The sequence below is a fragment of the Vipera berus genome (assembly GCF_964194415.1).
Source record: "Vipera berus genome assembly, chromosome: 3".
NCBI classification, from domain to species: domain Eukaryota; kingdom Metazoa; phylum Chordata; class Lepidosauria; order Squamata; family Viperidae; genus Vipera; species Vipera berus.
Genome location: NC_138204.1, coordinates 70,491,286 through 70,507,491, shown reverse-complemented (window position 1 = coordinate 70,507,491; position 16,206 = coordinate 70,491,286). Strand labels below are relative to the sequence as shown.

General features: G+C 43.0%; 1 protein-coding gene across 1 annotated transcript in view; it reads right to left on the bottom strand.

Annotated features, from left to right (window-relative positions):
- The window catches only part of PDE4B (phosphodiesterase 4B), a gene marked incomplete at its 5' end in the record, with an annotated part of 236,368 nt that extends 220,671 nt beyond the window's left edge, over nucleotides 1-15,697 (bottom strand). The window contains 2 exons of the mRNA XM_081323957.1: nucleotides 8,260-8,489; nucleotides 15,618-15,697. Coding sequence (XP_081180083.1) covers nucleotides 8,260-8,489; nucleotides 15,618-15,659 — 272 coding nt within the window. The remainder of the gene's footprint in view (nucleotides 1-8,259; nucleotides 8,490-15,617) is intronic.
- Between the last annotated feature and the right edge of the window lie 509 nt (nucleotides 15,698-16,206).

The window sequence follows — 16,206 nt, the reverse complement described above, 5'->3', positions numbered from 1 at the left end:
TGACCAGTTCAGTGAAAGTGGCTGTTCAGATAAAAGTTGTTTTAAGAATAAAAATGGTTACGTAATATCATTTCTGAAAGGCAAGAATATCCATTTGTTCATCAATACATTTATTACTATCTACATTTACATTAAAATAACCCGTATTTGAATAAAGGGAGGGAATTAAAATAATTTGATGGTTGAATTATTTAATCTATGTTTATTATAATAATAATGTTATAAAGAAATTAGCTACTATATTTATTGTTATAATAATAAATACAGTGACTAGTTTCTTTATAATACAAGGAGACATTTATTTATATGGTAATGTCATTTCTGTTTGATACAATTTATTAAATTATTATTCAACATATTCAACATTATTTATATAAACCTAGATTTTCTTTGTCAATTTGCCCACTCTGCAATCAAACATTTGACAACAGAAAGCTATGAAGTAAACATAAACATTTGATGGAATGTTTGGGAACATTCATAATACTGAAAAAAATCCCTTTTTATGGCCCTGTAATCCTTTAATTCGGGATAGAATTGGGCAACTGGATGGAGCTAAGTGTTTACTAGCCAGATGAACATTCAGAACACTATGAATTAATAAACTGGAAGGAAAACAATAAAGTGTATACCAGGAAATGTTCTGAAAGACAGTCATGTCAAATTATAGACTCTTTACCCATAATTCAATCACATCATTTTTAAAAGATCAATAACTGTATCTTCCAGAAAGCCCCTATGAGCAACTGAATGTTTTACTGCTGGGACAATAAAGAAAGGTCTAACAGGATGTCCAAGGCCAATGACTGCATAAAGTCACTGGTGTACCTTTCTGCTTCAATCAATTGAAATAAATTAATAGAGTCCAGAAAAGATTTTAAACGTAGAACTAATTGAGGAACTGACCATAAATTCTCTTAAGTCTATAACCTCAAGAGGAATTTGAGATTAATCTAATTCATTAATGTTTTTCTACCTCAAAATCTAAACCATACAAACACAGATTATATGATGCTTGCTTTTCAAGCTTGGATCGACCCTACACCGTATTGTGGAACAGAACATGAAACAGATCTAATACCAAACATAATACTGTATTTTGAAAGCAGCCTCATACTGCTATTACTCTTACTTGTCCCCTTCTGTGAAACAATTTGAAGATAGTCTGTAATCAAAACTGATGAAACACAGAATAAAAATTACTGTCGCACTTGTTCTACTCCAGGTCCTAACATTAAAAAAAAATCCTTACTCATCAGCCTCCATAGGCTGGGGGAGGTCAAAGCATAAAACTATCAGTTGCAACTGTATGAACACAGCACTGCTTCATTGTATGGTATTTAAACATGTGGAAAAGGTGCAGGGCTTCAATTGTATGTTCACAATAGCCATACTGATTTTTCTGAGACCTCTGCAGGTAGCCCTACATTTTGTCTACTCTAATATTGTTTCTTTGGGTTGTATGCATTTGTCTAGTTGTATGGCCATCAGTTCCTATGAAAAGGAGCTACAAATGTTTCAAGCAGTCTTATCTCCTGAAGTCTAGAAGCAAGGAGGTACAGTGTACAGAGGCAGAGATTCTGCCAATGGAAAACTGACCACCCACAAGCACCAACAGATGTTCAGCATTTAAAAAAAGAATGTAGTTCTAGTTTTAAATACCCTGCAGCAGACACTAAAATAGTTGGTTCAGCTTTTGAACATACTCTCATCATACAATCACAGAAGACCATAGTAGCTTTCAACCAAGTCCTTGTGCTGAAAAGATGCAAATGCAAATTACCCAAGAAATAAGCACATGCCAATGTCTTTCTTAGGCCTGAAAGTACCACAACATAGCAATTTCACTGAATGACATGCTATTATTTCTGTAGTTATTTACATTTCAGACACTACACATCAGAAATTCAAACATCAGTCCCTTAATGTTAAACAGTCTAGTTATTTATACTCTTGAGGAAAGGAAACAGAAATAGAATTGTCCATATGAGCTTAAAGAGATACTTTATGTATTACTGCCCCTGAATGTATTCCTGAAACAACAAATAGTTTTTAACTTGACAACAAGCTCAGTATAGAAGTTAAACTCATCCTCAGCATAATTTCAACGAGCCAGTTAGTTAAACGCATGTGAAGAAAAAAGAACTGAACAGGCAACTTGACATCGATAACTGGGAAAAGTTTAGAATAGATCAATATGTAATCACCTTGTAAGCAATCTGTTCAAAATGTCCAGTCATTCTCTCTCAGCTCTAAGAAGCCCTAGGAAGGAGACATTAGCAAAGTACTTCCAAACTCTTACCAACACACACAAACACACACACGAGACACTCTCTCTCTCTCTCTCTCTCCCCTACCTACCTACCTACCTCTCTCTCATAGCAAATTTAAAGGCCGAATTATTTTACTATAGAATCAGATAAAGCAGATATAGATATTACAAGCTGTTAGAGACAGAAAATAATTTTACGGTTCAATATTGTTTTGTAAAGCACACATTCTTTCTCAGAATAACGAATGGGAAGCTTTGTATGTGGGAAATTCGCCTTCAAATACCATTTTGGAATTGGCATATTTGTAAAGGTAAAGGTAAAGGTTCCCCCGTACATGCGTGCTAGTCGTTTCCGACTCTAGGGGCCGGTGCTCATCTCCATTTCAAAGCCGAAGAGCCAGCGCTTGTCCGAGGACGTCTCCGTGGTCATGTGGCCGGCATGACTAGATGCCAAAGGCGCACGGAACACTGTTACCTTCCCACCGTAGTGGTCCCTATTTTTCTACTTGCATTTTTACGTGCTTTCGAACTGCTAGGTTGGCAGAAGCTGGGATGAGTAGCAGGCGCTCTCTCTGTTACGCGGCACTCGGGATTTGACCCGCCAAACTGCCGACCTTCTGATCGACAAGCTCAGCGTCCTAACCCACTGAACCACCGCGTCCCTTGGCATATTTGACCCCCCCCTAAAAAGTTAAATCTGTTACAGTCTAATTATCTTTGCAAATATGGAATTCTCAATGTTTTATATTAGCTACTAGACAGATGGGCTGTGTAATAGCACATTAATTCAGATTTGATCTTCATGATCATGTTAGCGTCTTCAGAATACCTAGATCTTCAACACACTAACAGTGATTCATATAATGCACTTATGTGATATAGTAGATATATTTTAGTAGTTATTTTACAGATTAATTTTGATCTGCAAGACTAATTGAGTTGGCAAATGTTAATGAATTTTCAATGACTAATAGTTTTAAAATTAGCAGGAAGATAATTGAAATGGATATTGTATTGCACATTCAGTTACTAATTTTTTCCAATTATATTTGATCGAAATATTCCTTTTGCATTTGAACAAGTATTTTATTGCTGAATAAAAAAAATCAAATTGATAATCCTAGCTGAAGATAATTTAAAAACTTGAATTGCGTATCTCATTCATATAAATTCCCATTCTCTTATTGTTAAATAAATGACTTAAATGTTAATACTTTAACTGGGTAAAATGAGTATATGTAATATTAGCTTTGATTTATATATGAATATTTTAATTTGGGGGGCTTTTTTCTCTTTTTCAGATAAGTATAAATAAAGTACATTTTAAAAAATACTTGAATTTTTTTTTGCATATGGTTATCTCCCCAAAACCTCTTTATAATGATGAAGCAATTATATGTAAAGCTTAGTTTTTATTACAGTAACCTGTTTTTCAATAATGTGTCAAATCTGAACATTTTGTCTAACTTCCTGTAACCTAAGATTCCTGGAAATTAATACAAAAATGTTACCATAAAATAAATTGATCATAAAACTTAGCCCAGAATTCATTACATGTATATTTCTAACACGGAGTCTGTTAAAAGCATATTTATCCACCCACGTGAGACATATGGAATTTTGTTAAGTACTTTTGTTAATTTTTATTGCCTGGATGTTTTATGACTCTAAGTTGAATATGTTTTTAAAATGCACACAGAAGTATTATATTTAAAGACCATTTCACAGAATAACAGAAACCTATAAAGATTAAAAGAGTAAATTGGAAACAAGCTGTTCAATCATAATCTGTTAGCAAATGTAAGGTAAAATGCATGATTTTGTTGTTGTTTATTTTGAAGTTGTAAGAACAAATAAATATGGCATTTTCTATTTCCTTTTTTTTTGCAACAAGACATCACTTTCATCTAATAGTAATCATTTTAAGTCATCTAACTGAAAAATCTTCAGTTCATACCCTAAAAGATATAATAGAGTATGGACATTTTGACAAAAACCTACTTTCAGGAATATAGACAGTAAGAGACATCCAAGCAGAAAAACATTGAAGTTTGAATATTTTTTTGAGGATACAGACTATTATTGGGATAATAATTTGAAATAAAGTTTTCATTTTACCTATTAAAAAGTGGTCTAGAAATTGAACAACAGCATAAAAAATGAAAAGGTATAAGGTATCTACATTTCAAACTAAATCCAGCATCTTTTCCTTCTGCCTTTTCCCCAGATTACTGAAACTCTCCTTTACATGCTATTAACTGTATGGGGGGGGGGGACTGTCAAAAGGACACCAAAGAAACTCAGGGAAAATTACAAACTGACTGCTTTGTACAAACTAATTCATTGCCCTGGAAATGTGCTAATATTCCTCCTGAGTACAAGTGAGAAACTTTCCCCTCAAGTCTCAAGAAACAGACAAACCACTTTGATACCTGTCAAAGATGTTTACATAACAAGATCTTAAAAGTTTGTTTTTATCTTGAATTTACTTAATCGTTAAAATTTAACAGAGAGGCAGATTTACAGTGATCTGCAGCCTTTACATCTTAACTGATTCTCAGGTATCACCCTAAAAAAAAGTATATGAACGTAGGAAATTGGAACCCTGTGGCTCGTGGAGAACAGAAGTTGAGGAAAGAACAGGGCCTGATCATCACAGGTTGTACTGTACCTCTCTGCCATAAGAATATTTTAAACTACTTATTCAGAATCCGTTCCACACTCTTAAGATTAAAAACTCAAAATATGTTCTCGTGTGCCTGCAGCAAAGGAACAAGTTGCACCAACAGTTACAGTGTTTATATTCATGGATTTCAATTATCTTCATACATGGGCATCCCGGTTAAGTAACATGGATAAGGACATAATCACAAACATTCAGTGACTTATTTATTTATTTATTTATTTATTTATTGATTGATTGATTGATTGATTTGATTTGATTTGATTTGATTTGATTTGTATACCGCCCTTCTCCGGAAGGACTCAGGGCGGTGAACAGGGACATAAATACCAAAATACCCAAAATACAGAAATTAAAACAAATTAAACCCTAGTGCCCAAATGCAGAAAATAAATTACATTAAAACAATAATTAAAACAAAACCCATCAGGCCAGGCCGGCTTGTTCAAACAAATAGGTTTTTAGGTCGCGTCGGAAGGAGCGAAGGTCGGGAGCCATCCGGAGCTCAACCGGTAAACGGTTCCACAGGTCAGGTGCACCCACAGAGAATGCCCTCCCCCTGGGGGCCACCAGACGGCATTCTCCGAACGGCGGCACCCTGAGGAGGCCCTCTCTGTGGGAGCGCACTGGGCAGAGGGAAGTTGATGCCGGCCGCAAGTGTTCCCTAAGGTACTCCGGAGCCATGCCATGTAGGGCTTTGTAGGTCATAACCAGTACCTTGAATCTCACCCGGAAGGCAACCGGAAGCCAATGCAGCTCACAGAGCAGAGGTGTAATATGGGAGTATCGGGAGACCCCCAACACAACTCGCGCGGCTGCATTCTGCACCAGTTGGAGCCTCCGAGTGGTCCTCAAGGGCAGCCCCATGTAGAGAGCGTTGCAGTAGTCTAACCGAGAGGTCACGAGCGCATGAGTGACTGTACGCAAGGCATCAAGGTCTAGATAGGGCCGTAACTGGCGCACCAGGCGAAACTGGGCAAAGGCCCCCCTAGTCACAGTTAATATATGATCTTCTAAAGAAAGCTGTGAATCTAAGAGAACTCCCAAGTTGCGGGCCCTATCTACGGGGGGTAATAACTCACCCCCCATAGTGAGAGATGGAATGATCTGAGTTTCCTGAGATGCTGGCACGTACAGCCACTCCATCTTGTCAGGGTTGAGCCGAAGCCTGTTCCTCCCCATCCAGACCCGGACCGCCTCCAGGCAATGGGACATCACGTCGAGGGCATCACTGGGGTGGTTTGGGGTCGAAATGAAAAGCTGGGTATCATCAGCATACTGATGATACCCAACTCCAAAGCCACGAATGATCTCACCCAGAGGCTTCATATAGATGTTAAACAGAAGAGGCGAGAGGACCGACCCCTGAGGAACTCCACAAACGAGAGGCCTCAAGGTCGATCTCTGTCCCCCTGCCAACACCGACTGCGAACGTCCCAGGAGGTAGGAGGGGAACCATTGAAGAACTGTGCCTCCCACTCCCAATCCCCTGAGACGCTGCAGCAGGATACCATGGTCGATGGTATCAAAAGCCGCTGAGGTCTAATAGGACTAGGACAGAGGAACAACCCCTGTCCCGAGCCCTCCAGAGATCATTCACCAGGGCGACCAATGCCTTCTCCATGCTGTGCCCGGGCCTGAAACCCGATTGGTACGGGTCCAGATAGTCAGTTTCCTCCAGGACTGAAGGGAGCTGATGCGCCACCACACTCTCAACAACCTTAGCAAGAAAGCGAAGGTTGGAGACCGGACGAAAGTTGTTTAATACAGCTGGGTCCAAGGTAGGTTTCTTGAGGAGTGGTCTCACCACCGCTTCCTTCAAGACGGAGGGGAAACAACCTTCACTCAAGGAAGCAGATATCACCGCCTGGAGCCAGCCTCGTGTTCCCTCCTGAGCTGAATAAACCAGCCAGGAAGGGCACGGATCCAATAAACAAGTGGTGGAGCTCAGCTTCCTCATAATCCTGTCCACTTCCTTTGGAGTCACAGGGTCGAACTCCTCCCAGATAACATCGACAAGAGCACCCATGTCCTGATCGTCAGACTCTGCCCAGTCGGAGTCCAAACCGGTCCGAATCCGAGCGATTTTGTCCGACAGATGTTGGCTAAATTCCTCGGCACGACCCTGTAAGGGATCCTCCCTCACCTCCTGATTAAGGAGGGAGCGAGTCACCCTAAACAGCGCGGCCGGGCGGTTATCTGTGGACGCAATGACGGTAGCGAAGTAATTAGACCTCGCCATCCTCATTGCCGCGATATAAGACCTAGTAAAGCAGGGGTGTCAAACTCAATTTCATTGAGGGCCGCATCAGCATTGCGGTTGCCCTCAGGGGGCCGGGTGGGTATGGCCTGGGTGGGTGTGGCCTACTGGGTAGGCATGGCCAGAGTGCGTATGGCCTACTGGGTGGGCGTGGCTCTACATCATTCGCATCAAGGGTGCCTATGGGGGCCTGGGCAGGAGTGGGACAGATCTGAGGGTCTCTGGCAGAAGGAGGCTCTCTGGGCCAGGGCCAAGGCAGTGGGGGCCATTCCCTCACTGTTTCCAGGATGGCTTCGCAGGCCACATGAAACCACTTCACAGGCCGGATCCGGCCCCCGGGCCTTGTGTTTGACATGTCTGTAGTAAAGGATCTTAGTCACGATCGGTCGGATTCAGATCGGCTGGATCTCCAACAGCTCTCTAGGCCCCGTCTCCGACGCTTCATCTCCCGGAGCTCCACGGAAAACCATGGAGCGCACTGGGATCTGCACCGGGTCAGGGGCCGCAAGGGAACAACTCAGTCAAGTGCCTCCGTGGCAGCCTTTTCCCAGGCTTCCACTAAGGCATCAACCGAGCTGTGAGCAAAGGAGGCAGGTGGGGACCCCAGCGCTGCCTGAAACTTCTCAGGATCCATTAAGCGCCTGGGGCGGAACCATCTTGATGGTTCAACACCCCCACAACGGGGGGTGGCAAAACAGAAGACCAGACTTATGTATTTGCATTAAACATCATGTTGTTATTTTAGCATAACTGCAGTTTGCTGTGGATGTTGCTGTCTTATATTTGGAGGACTGTTTCTAGACCAGTTTTCCATCTCGATGATCAAGTGTGCATTGTAGCCCGGAAAGCCCTGTGTCTGTTTCATCAGATACAGCACAAAATATGTTAATTCCTGATGAGGTCAGATGGCCATGACATAGAAAGTACATTTAAAATCAAATATGTAATCAGACCATTTTTAAAAAATGTATAGTAGACTAATCCCTATTAAACTTCAGTATCAGGAAGAAAGTTCCACAATTAAATCGTAAAGAAACAACTTACCTATCCTGATAAGTAGTGATGGCAATACTAGGAAGCGTCAATAAAGGCAAAGTTGTGGGTCTAGAAATGTTATCTGGCGTTCTTGCTTTTTCACTCTGTCGTTGCGATAACGGTGGTAATAATAAATTACCAGAGCAGCACCTTCTTCCCCTCCAGAGATCTATGCCGAGGGTGTTGTTGGATGCACTATAAGACTTGCTGAGACGACATTCTAAATAATCTTTTGCACTCTAAAAGAACAAATAAAAAACTGAATTACATAAGAAGCAATTTCATAAAGCTAAATATAAAAATTTAGAATTGCAGCACTAGTTAATTACAAAATTGAACACAGACAGTTCCTATAAAATGTATTCTTAAAATAAGCATTGAATTTCACACTAAAAAGAAAAGTTACAAATGAGGAAAAATGAAATGTGCTGCAATTCAACCATTAGTCTGAATGTAAATATTAAGCACATCATTAACTCTTACATATGACTCAACAGGTTATAGTATTAATTTTATAATAAATTGTTTTCTTTCTTCACAAAGCATTAATTTATTCCATGTTCTCCCAAAATTTCATTTCAACTTTTGCAAATCCCAACTAGGATTTGAACCCTATTCAGACACTAAATGAAAACTGAACTACTGGGATGTAAGCATTATCAGTGTCTAGGCACACATACACCTCTCTTTCTATGTAATGGAAAAGAAATTGAAACTGATATGGTTGCATTGTTTGAATGATCAGAAACACTATTTAGGCTAAATACAAGTAAAGAGTCCCATTGGAGTGGAGCCAATAACCCTTCAACAACAGTAAGAAAGTAATGTTGACTGAAGGGTTTGAAAAAAAGGCAAGAAATATTTGCCCAAATTGAGCTAACAAACAACAAAATTGGAAGCATTGAATAAAGTATATGTAAAGAGATGTACACTGGGCAAAACCAAAATTTTAATTTTACTTACATATAAATCAGAAAAAAACTTTGGATAGGATGCTTACTTAAGTGAAATTGTTGACAATGCATACGGATATTGTTAAAAGCCAAAGTCTTTGTTACTGGTCATTAAGAAAAAAATGTTGGAAATAAAAATGCCAAGATCTTATGGGATAACCATATTTCAAACAAACACCTGCTTCTTCTTTAAAACAATATTGTAGAGCTAGAAAATATAACACAAAGTTACCTAAAATTATCAAGGATAGAACAATACCCCTAATAGAATATGTTAGTGTTTGAGCTTTTTAAAAAAATGTATTAGAGCACTTGATAAACATCAGACATATATTTGATCAATATCACTTATATTTGGAGACTATCCTATGGTAGATGACACAATAGGATATAATGTTTTTTATATAAATGTTTATTACGAGTTTTACAAAGAACATAAAAACTAACACAAACTAATAAAAAGAAAAAAGAAAAATAAAGAAAGAAAAAAGACAAAAATGCAGAAACAAAAATAAAATGAAGGTGGTTCCTATCTGCTTTGCAGCAAAAATACATACAGTTACAAAATTCTCTTATTTTATGATTATAAAAGAAAGCTAATTCCTTTCTATTATCCAGTATTTATCTTAGCATCAAAACAATGTACACATAGTTGTACTTTGACAATAAAGGTTCATTCAAATCATAAGTACATTTTTCCCACTTTATGCAAACAGTCTATAAAGGGGTTTCCAGTCAGCGATAAATATATTGTTTTCTCTCTAAGCAAAAAAGTTAATTTAGCCATCTCTAAAAGTTTTATCATCTTCAACCATCATTTTATAATAACTTGTTTTATTCACAAAGTATTAATTTATTCAATAAATTTATATTTGGACAATGTTCTTGTTATGTATTGATGTAAATTACTTGGAAACCGTTAAGTAATAGTTAACTGCCATGTCTCCAGAAGTGTTAGCTTGTTTTAGGTGGGAAATACTGCTTTAATTCCATTGGCCGCCGCCTAGCGGTGCTCTGTATAAATAGAAGTTAAGCGGCAGTTAGTGCTGCTTCTGTGTTAACCTAATAAACGTGTTGCTGTTTTCACCAATCGCCTCATCAACGTCTCACCGATCCCAAAACATAACAGTGGCAACGAGAATGGGATGTGCTGCTAAGGAAGAGAGAGCCAGAAGTCACTAGGGGTAAGACCAGGTATCAGTGCCCTGGTAGGAACCATGTCCCCCCCCCTGCCTGCCAGCAAGCCATGCTGGAGGCACCCACTTGCTAAGGGACCCATCCCTAGGATCAACACAGAAGCCCTTAGCAGCACAAGGCATTGAGAGGTCAGTAACAACTCACCATGGCCAAGGTCAGCAAGATGTCGGAGTTTGCTAAGGGACCCATCCCTAGGATCAACACAGAAGCCCTTAGCAGCACAAGGCATTGAGAGGTCAGTAACAACTCACCATGGCCAAGGTCAGCAAGATGTCGGAGTTCGACGTGTCGCATCCCGAAAGGTGGAGCTCGTATGTTTTGCGAGTCGGAGGCTCCAGCTGGTACAGAATGCAGCTGCGAGAGTTGTCTTGGGAGTTTCCCGATACTCCCATGTTACACCTTTGCTCTGCGAGCTGCATTGGCTACCAGTTGTCTTCCGGGTGAGATTCAAGATTTTGGTAATGGTTTTCAAGGCCCTACATGGCATGGGTCCGGAGTACCTCGGGGATCACCTGCTGCCGGCGTCAACTTCCCTCCGCCCTGTGCGTTCCCACAGAGAGGGCCTTCCTCAGGGTGCCACCGATCAGAGAATGTCGTTTGGTGGCCCCCAGGGGGAGGTCCTTCTCTGTGGGCGCCCCGGCCTTATGGAATCAGCTGCCGGTTGAGCTCCGGATGGCACCTGACCTTCGCTCCTTCCGACACGGTCTGAAGACCTATCTATTTGAACAAGCCGGCCTGGCCTGATGGGGGATGTGTTGGGGTTTTTATTGCGGATTTTTATATTACTATCTATTGTTTTAGCTCGGGCTCCTATTTAATTCTCTTTTAATTTTTGTACTCTGTATTTTTATATGTGCCCTGTTCACTGCCCTGAGTCCTTCGAGAGAAGGGCGGTATACAAATATAATAAACCTAAACTATCTGAGAGCTAACCATGTTAGCAAAAATGGCTTAAAGGCCGCAACACTTCTGTGTGTGTGTGACCAGGTGACATTCGATATAGCCGAGAACCTAGTCGCGCCAGCTTCACTAGAGTTGGTCGCATACCCAGAGCTCAAGAAAAAGCTAAAGGAACATTTCGAGCCGAGGCTCTCCATCATTGCATGGAGACACACATTCGAAAAAAGGGAGAAGCAACCAGGAGAGTCAGCTGCCGAATTTGTTGCCGCGCTTTGAAAGGCAGCCCACCTATGCGACCTCGAAGAGAGACTGAGAGACTATTTGGTATGCAGGTTGAGGAACAGGGAACTTCAGCAGAAGCTGTCTGCAAAGGAAACCTAGACGTTCCAAGATGCCCTGAGAGAGATAATGGTCGAAGAAGCTGCCAGGGGAGCCGTCAAAGCCTTGTGGCCCTCCAAGAACACTCCCAGCCCAGAAGCCATCCACCATGAGGACGCTGAAAGAGCCAAGGACCCCGACATGGACCATGAGATCGATTGGCTGCAGAAGTTACCAGAAAGAGCCCAGCGGCTATTTGAGAAGGCAGTTTCCTTCAGCAGATGTGCGGGCTGTGGAGGCCGACACAGACACTCAGAGTGCAAGTTCCATACAGCAATGTGCCGGGCATGTGGCAAACAAATCCACATCGCTGCCATCTGCAAAGGTCACCTGAGGGACGTTCCACAGGAAGAATTTCCCAGGAAAGGTACCGGGCCCCCGGGAAAACACAGAATTGGCTATTGCTCCAGTCGAAGGAGCGTTTTTAGAACTGGTTCCCATCGCCCCCTTAAAGAAAAGCTTAGATTCGAGGTCAAGCTTCAAGCAGTTCTATGCCACATGGAACTGGACACAGGGTCAGCCCTATCTATATTGTCTCAAGGTACTTTTAACCACATTTGCGGTCGTAGCGGCAGAAGAGTTAAACTCAGGCCATCAAATCTACTGCTAATGGATTTTCAAAACTCCTGCGTAGCGGTTAAAGGAGAAGCTATGCTCAGAGTACAGTTCAAAGAGTTTGAGGGTCCCCTTGACATCGTAGTAGTCGAGCGCCAACACACAAGCCTCATTGGCTAGACTGGTTTGATGCTTTGGGCATCCATGTGACTGGCATTAACAGAACACAAGCAGTGGACCTGTCAGCAGCGGACCTGTCAGCAGTTTGCCAGGAATTTGCAAATTTGCCTAGTTTAGGCAAGTACAAGAGACCTCCGACAGCTCTCCATCTTGATCCAACCATAACCCCCATTAGGATCAAGCCTCGCAGAGTGTCCTTTGCCCTCAAACCAAAAATTGATGCAGAGCTGGACAAGCTGGTGCAACAAGGCATGTTACAGCCAGTAGATAGCAGTGTGTGGGAAACCCCCAAAGTTACACCACTTAAGGCCAATAGTGAGGTGCGCATATGCGTGGATTATAAGTGCACTATTAACAAAGCACTTCAACAACATGTATATCCGGTGCCTGTAGTCAGCCATATTTTGGCGTCACTACAGGGAGGTCGCGTATTCGCCAAATTGGATTTGGCACAAGCCTACCAGCAACTGCCCATGGATGATGCCATGGCAGAAGCTCAGACCACTGTAACCCACAGGGGAGCATTCAGGGTTCGGCGCTTACAGTTTGGGGTCAGTGTGGCCCCAGGGTTCTTCCAAAGCGTGATAGAGTACACACTCAAAAAGATTCCAGGTGTGTGTCCTTATTTCGATGATGTCCTCATAGCTGGGGAGTCAGTAGAAGTACTGGCAGAATGGCTCAGAGCTGTCCTTCAGCGTTTCCATGAAGCGGGGCTGAAGCTGAAGCAGGAAAAATGCAAAATACGAGTAGACTCACCTGAGTTCCTCAGGTTTCGCATAGATGCCACAGGCATTCATCCAGCAGAATCCAAGCTCAAAGCAATTCAGCAGGCTCCCAGTCAAAGGGGGGAGCTTCAGGCATTCTTAGGCCTGCTCAATTTTTATCATGCCTTCCTTCCACACAAAGCCGCAGTGGCAGAGCCCTTACACAGGCTCTTGGACAAGAAGGCATAATTGCAGTGGACGGACATCCATTAGAAAAGCTTCAGGGCAGTCAAATCACTGCTGTCATCGAACTCAGTACTGACACACTTTAATGAAAAGCTGCCTATCAGCATTGTTGTGATGCATCCCCATACGGAGTGGGGGCCGTGTTGAGCCATTTAATGGCTGACAGGAGGCAAGCTCCCATTGCTTATTATTCAAGGACTCTGTCCTCGGCAGAACACAACTACACTCAAATAGATAAAGAGGTATTGGCTATAGTGGCAGGTATAAAAAAATTTGATGACTATTTGTATGGTCGCCCATTCACGGTCTTTATGGACCACAAGCCACTTCTGGGTCTGTTCACTACAGACAAACGAACACCTCAGATCCTCTCTCCACGGATGCTGAGGTGGTCCATCTTTCTTTCAACCTATAGCTACAGGCTAATTCACAAACCGGGCAGGGAAATAGGCCATGCGGACGGCCTCAGCAGGCTGCCCCTGCCGCACTTAGAGCCAGACCCCGCTCCAGCTGTTCACATCCTGGCTATACAGGATTTGCCGGAGTCTCCCTTTCACGCTGGGGATGTGGCTTCTGAGACAGCCTCTGACAAGACACTGAGTCACGTGTTGAACTGAGTGCTCACAGGATGGCCAGACATTAGTCCAGGGCCTAACTTCCAGAGCTTCAGTATGAGGAAGGATGAGCTGTCAGTTCACAAAGGCTGCATTCTTTGGGGGAGTCGGGTCATAGTCCCGAACTCCTTGAGGCCAAGAGTCTTAGAGTCTCTGCATGAGGGACATCCGGGAATAGTGCAGATGAAGGCACTCGTGAGAAGCTACCTGTGCTGCCTGGGGTTAGATAAAGATATTGAGGCCCAAGTACACAGTTGCTACATTTGCCAGCAATCCATGCCCGAAATGCCTCAAGTCCAAGACCACTGCTGGGAAACCACGCAAGCTCCATGGTGAAGAATCCACATTGATTTTGCGGGACCATTCCAGGGACAGCTGCTCTTCATTGTCGTGGACAGTCACTCTAAATAGTTAGAGGTCGCCCCAGTCCAAACTATGCCTACTGCCAGGACCATCCAGGAACTGCGCAGGATCTTTGCCACACACGGGTTGCCCGACGTTCTAGCATCAGACAACAGGGCTCAATTTACCGCTGCAGAATTCCAGTCCTTTTTGAGGGCTAACATGATCAGGCACGCCACCTCAGCCCCCTTTCACCCGGCCTCAAATGGCCAAGCAGAACACATGGTCTGGACGACCAAAGAATCCTTAAAGAGGATCGTAACCAGCGACTGGCAGCATAGGATGGCAGACTTTTTACTCTGCCAATGCACGACTCCCTGCACTTCAACAGGCAGAAGCCCAGTAGAACCTAGATGGGGACGGCACTTAATCACTAAGCTGGATCATCTGCTTCCAGACCGAGTTGCCTTGGACACAGCACAGCCAAAGCCACCGCAAAGCTTGCAAGTTGGTGACCGGGTTTGGGCATGGAACTACGGTCAAGGGGCACTGTAGGTGGTAGCTGTGGTTGGTAAGGTGTCAGGGCCACTCTCTTACGAAGTGGTTCTGGAAGACAGTCGAGTACTCCCCCGGCACATCGACCAACTGCGTCAGAGGCTAGCGAACCAGTTGGTGGCTCAGGACTCATGGGAAAGCCAACCCCAGAGTCGACACGACAGCAGCCTAGCATTGGAGTCTTCAAGCACTGACGAGACTTCCAGTCGAGGGGACGGGGCACTAGTGGTAGGCGAATCACCCCCGAACACAGAGACTGCACCCACTAAGCTGAACCGGCAGACGGCCCCAATTCCCAGCCCAGCTGAAACTGTTCCACCAATGGACTTTGGCCATGGTCTACCGGGATAGACCAGCCAAAGACACACAGGTTGGCCCGTAGCAATCAGGTGTCAAAGTCCTGGTCTACCTAGTCTGACAGGTGAGCTGGTAGACCAGGAACCACCAGCAGCTCCGAGATGTTCGGAGTGGTCGAGAAGGCCACCAAAGTATTTGCAGGAGTATGTTCAAAATTTGTTAATCTAATAAACATGTTGCTGTTTTCACCAATCGCCTTGTCAATGTCTCACCAATCCCAAAACATAACAGTTCTGCAACCGAAGACACTACGTACAAGTTAAAAGCCATCAATACAATCAGCATTAAAGCCTTAATAAGTATCTAACAACAATACGGGATTAATTATATTTTTTCTGAAACAGACAGACAGACAGACATATGTATGTATGTGTGTTTATACTTACACCTTCTGTAGGGACAGTCATTACACTCCTACTTTTCTTCATGATGGTGATGGAAAATCACTTCAATTATAAGCACCCTTTTCAACTGTGCTTCTACCTAACCAATAAACCTGGTCAAAAAAGGAAAGAGAAAACAATATTTCAGTATTTGTCTTCAAATTTAAAAATAGAAACAAGGCTCTGGTTTGTACATTGCCAAGAATGGTAGAAATGTTTGACAAATTATTCATGAACATGATATTTTCCCTACCAGGTAAGAAAAAGTAGTCCTCGACCACAGTTGAGCCCAAGATTTCTGTGGTTAAGTGATACGTTTGTTGAGTTTTGCCCCATTTTATGACCTTTCTTGCCTCAGTTGTTAAGTGAACCACTGCAGCTGTTCTATGCCGATCCAGCCATCCCAAGTCAGCAGAGCGGGGCTGGCTGCACGTACCCGGCCACGCCTACCCAGCCACACCCACCTGGCCATACTGAGTCAACCACACTGAGTGAGCTGTGTGAAACCAGCCACGTTCAGCTGGCCACCCAGTCACGCCTACCCAGCCTCACCCACCTGGCCCTTTGAGGGCAACCATAATGCTGATGCAGC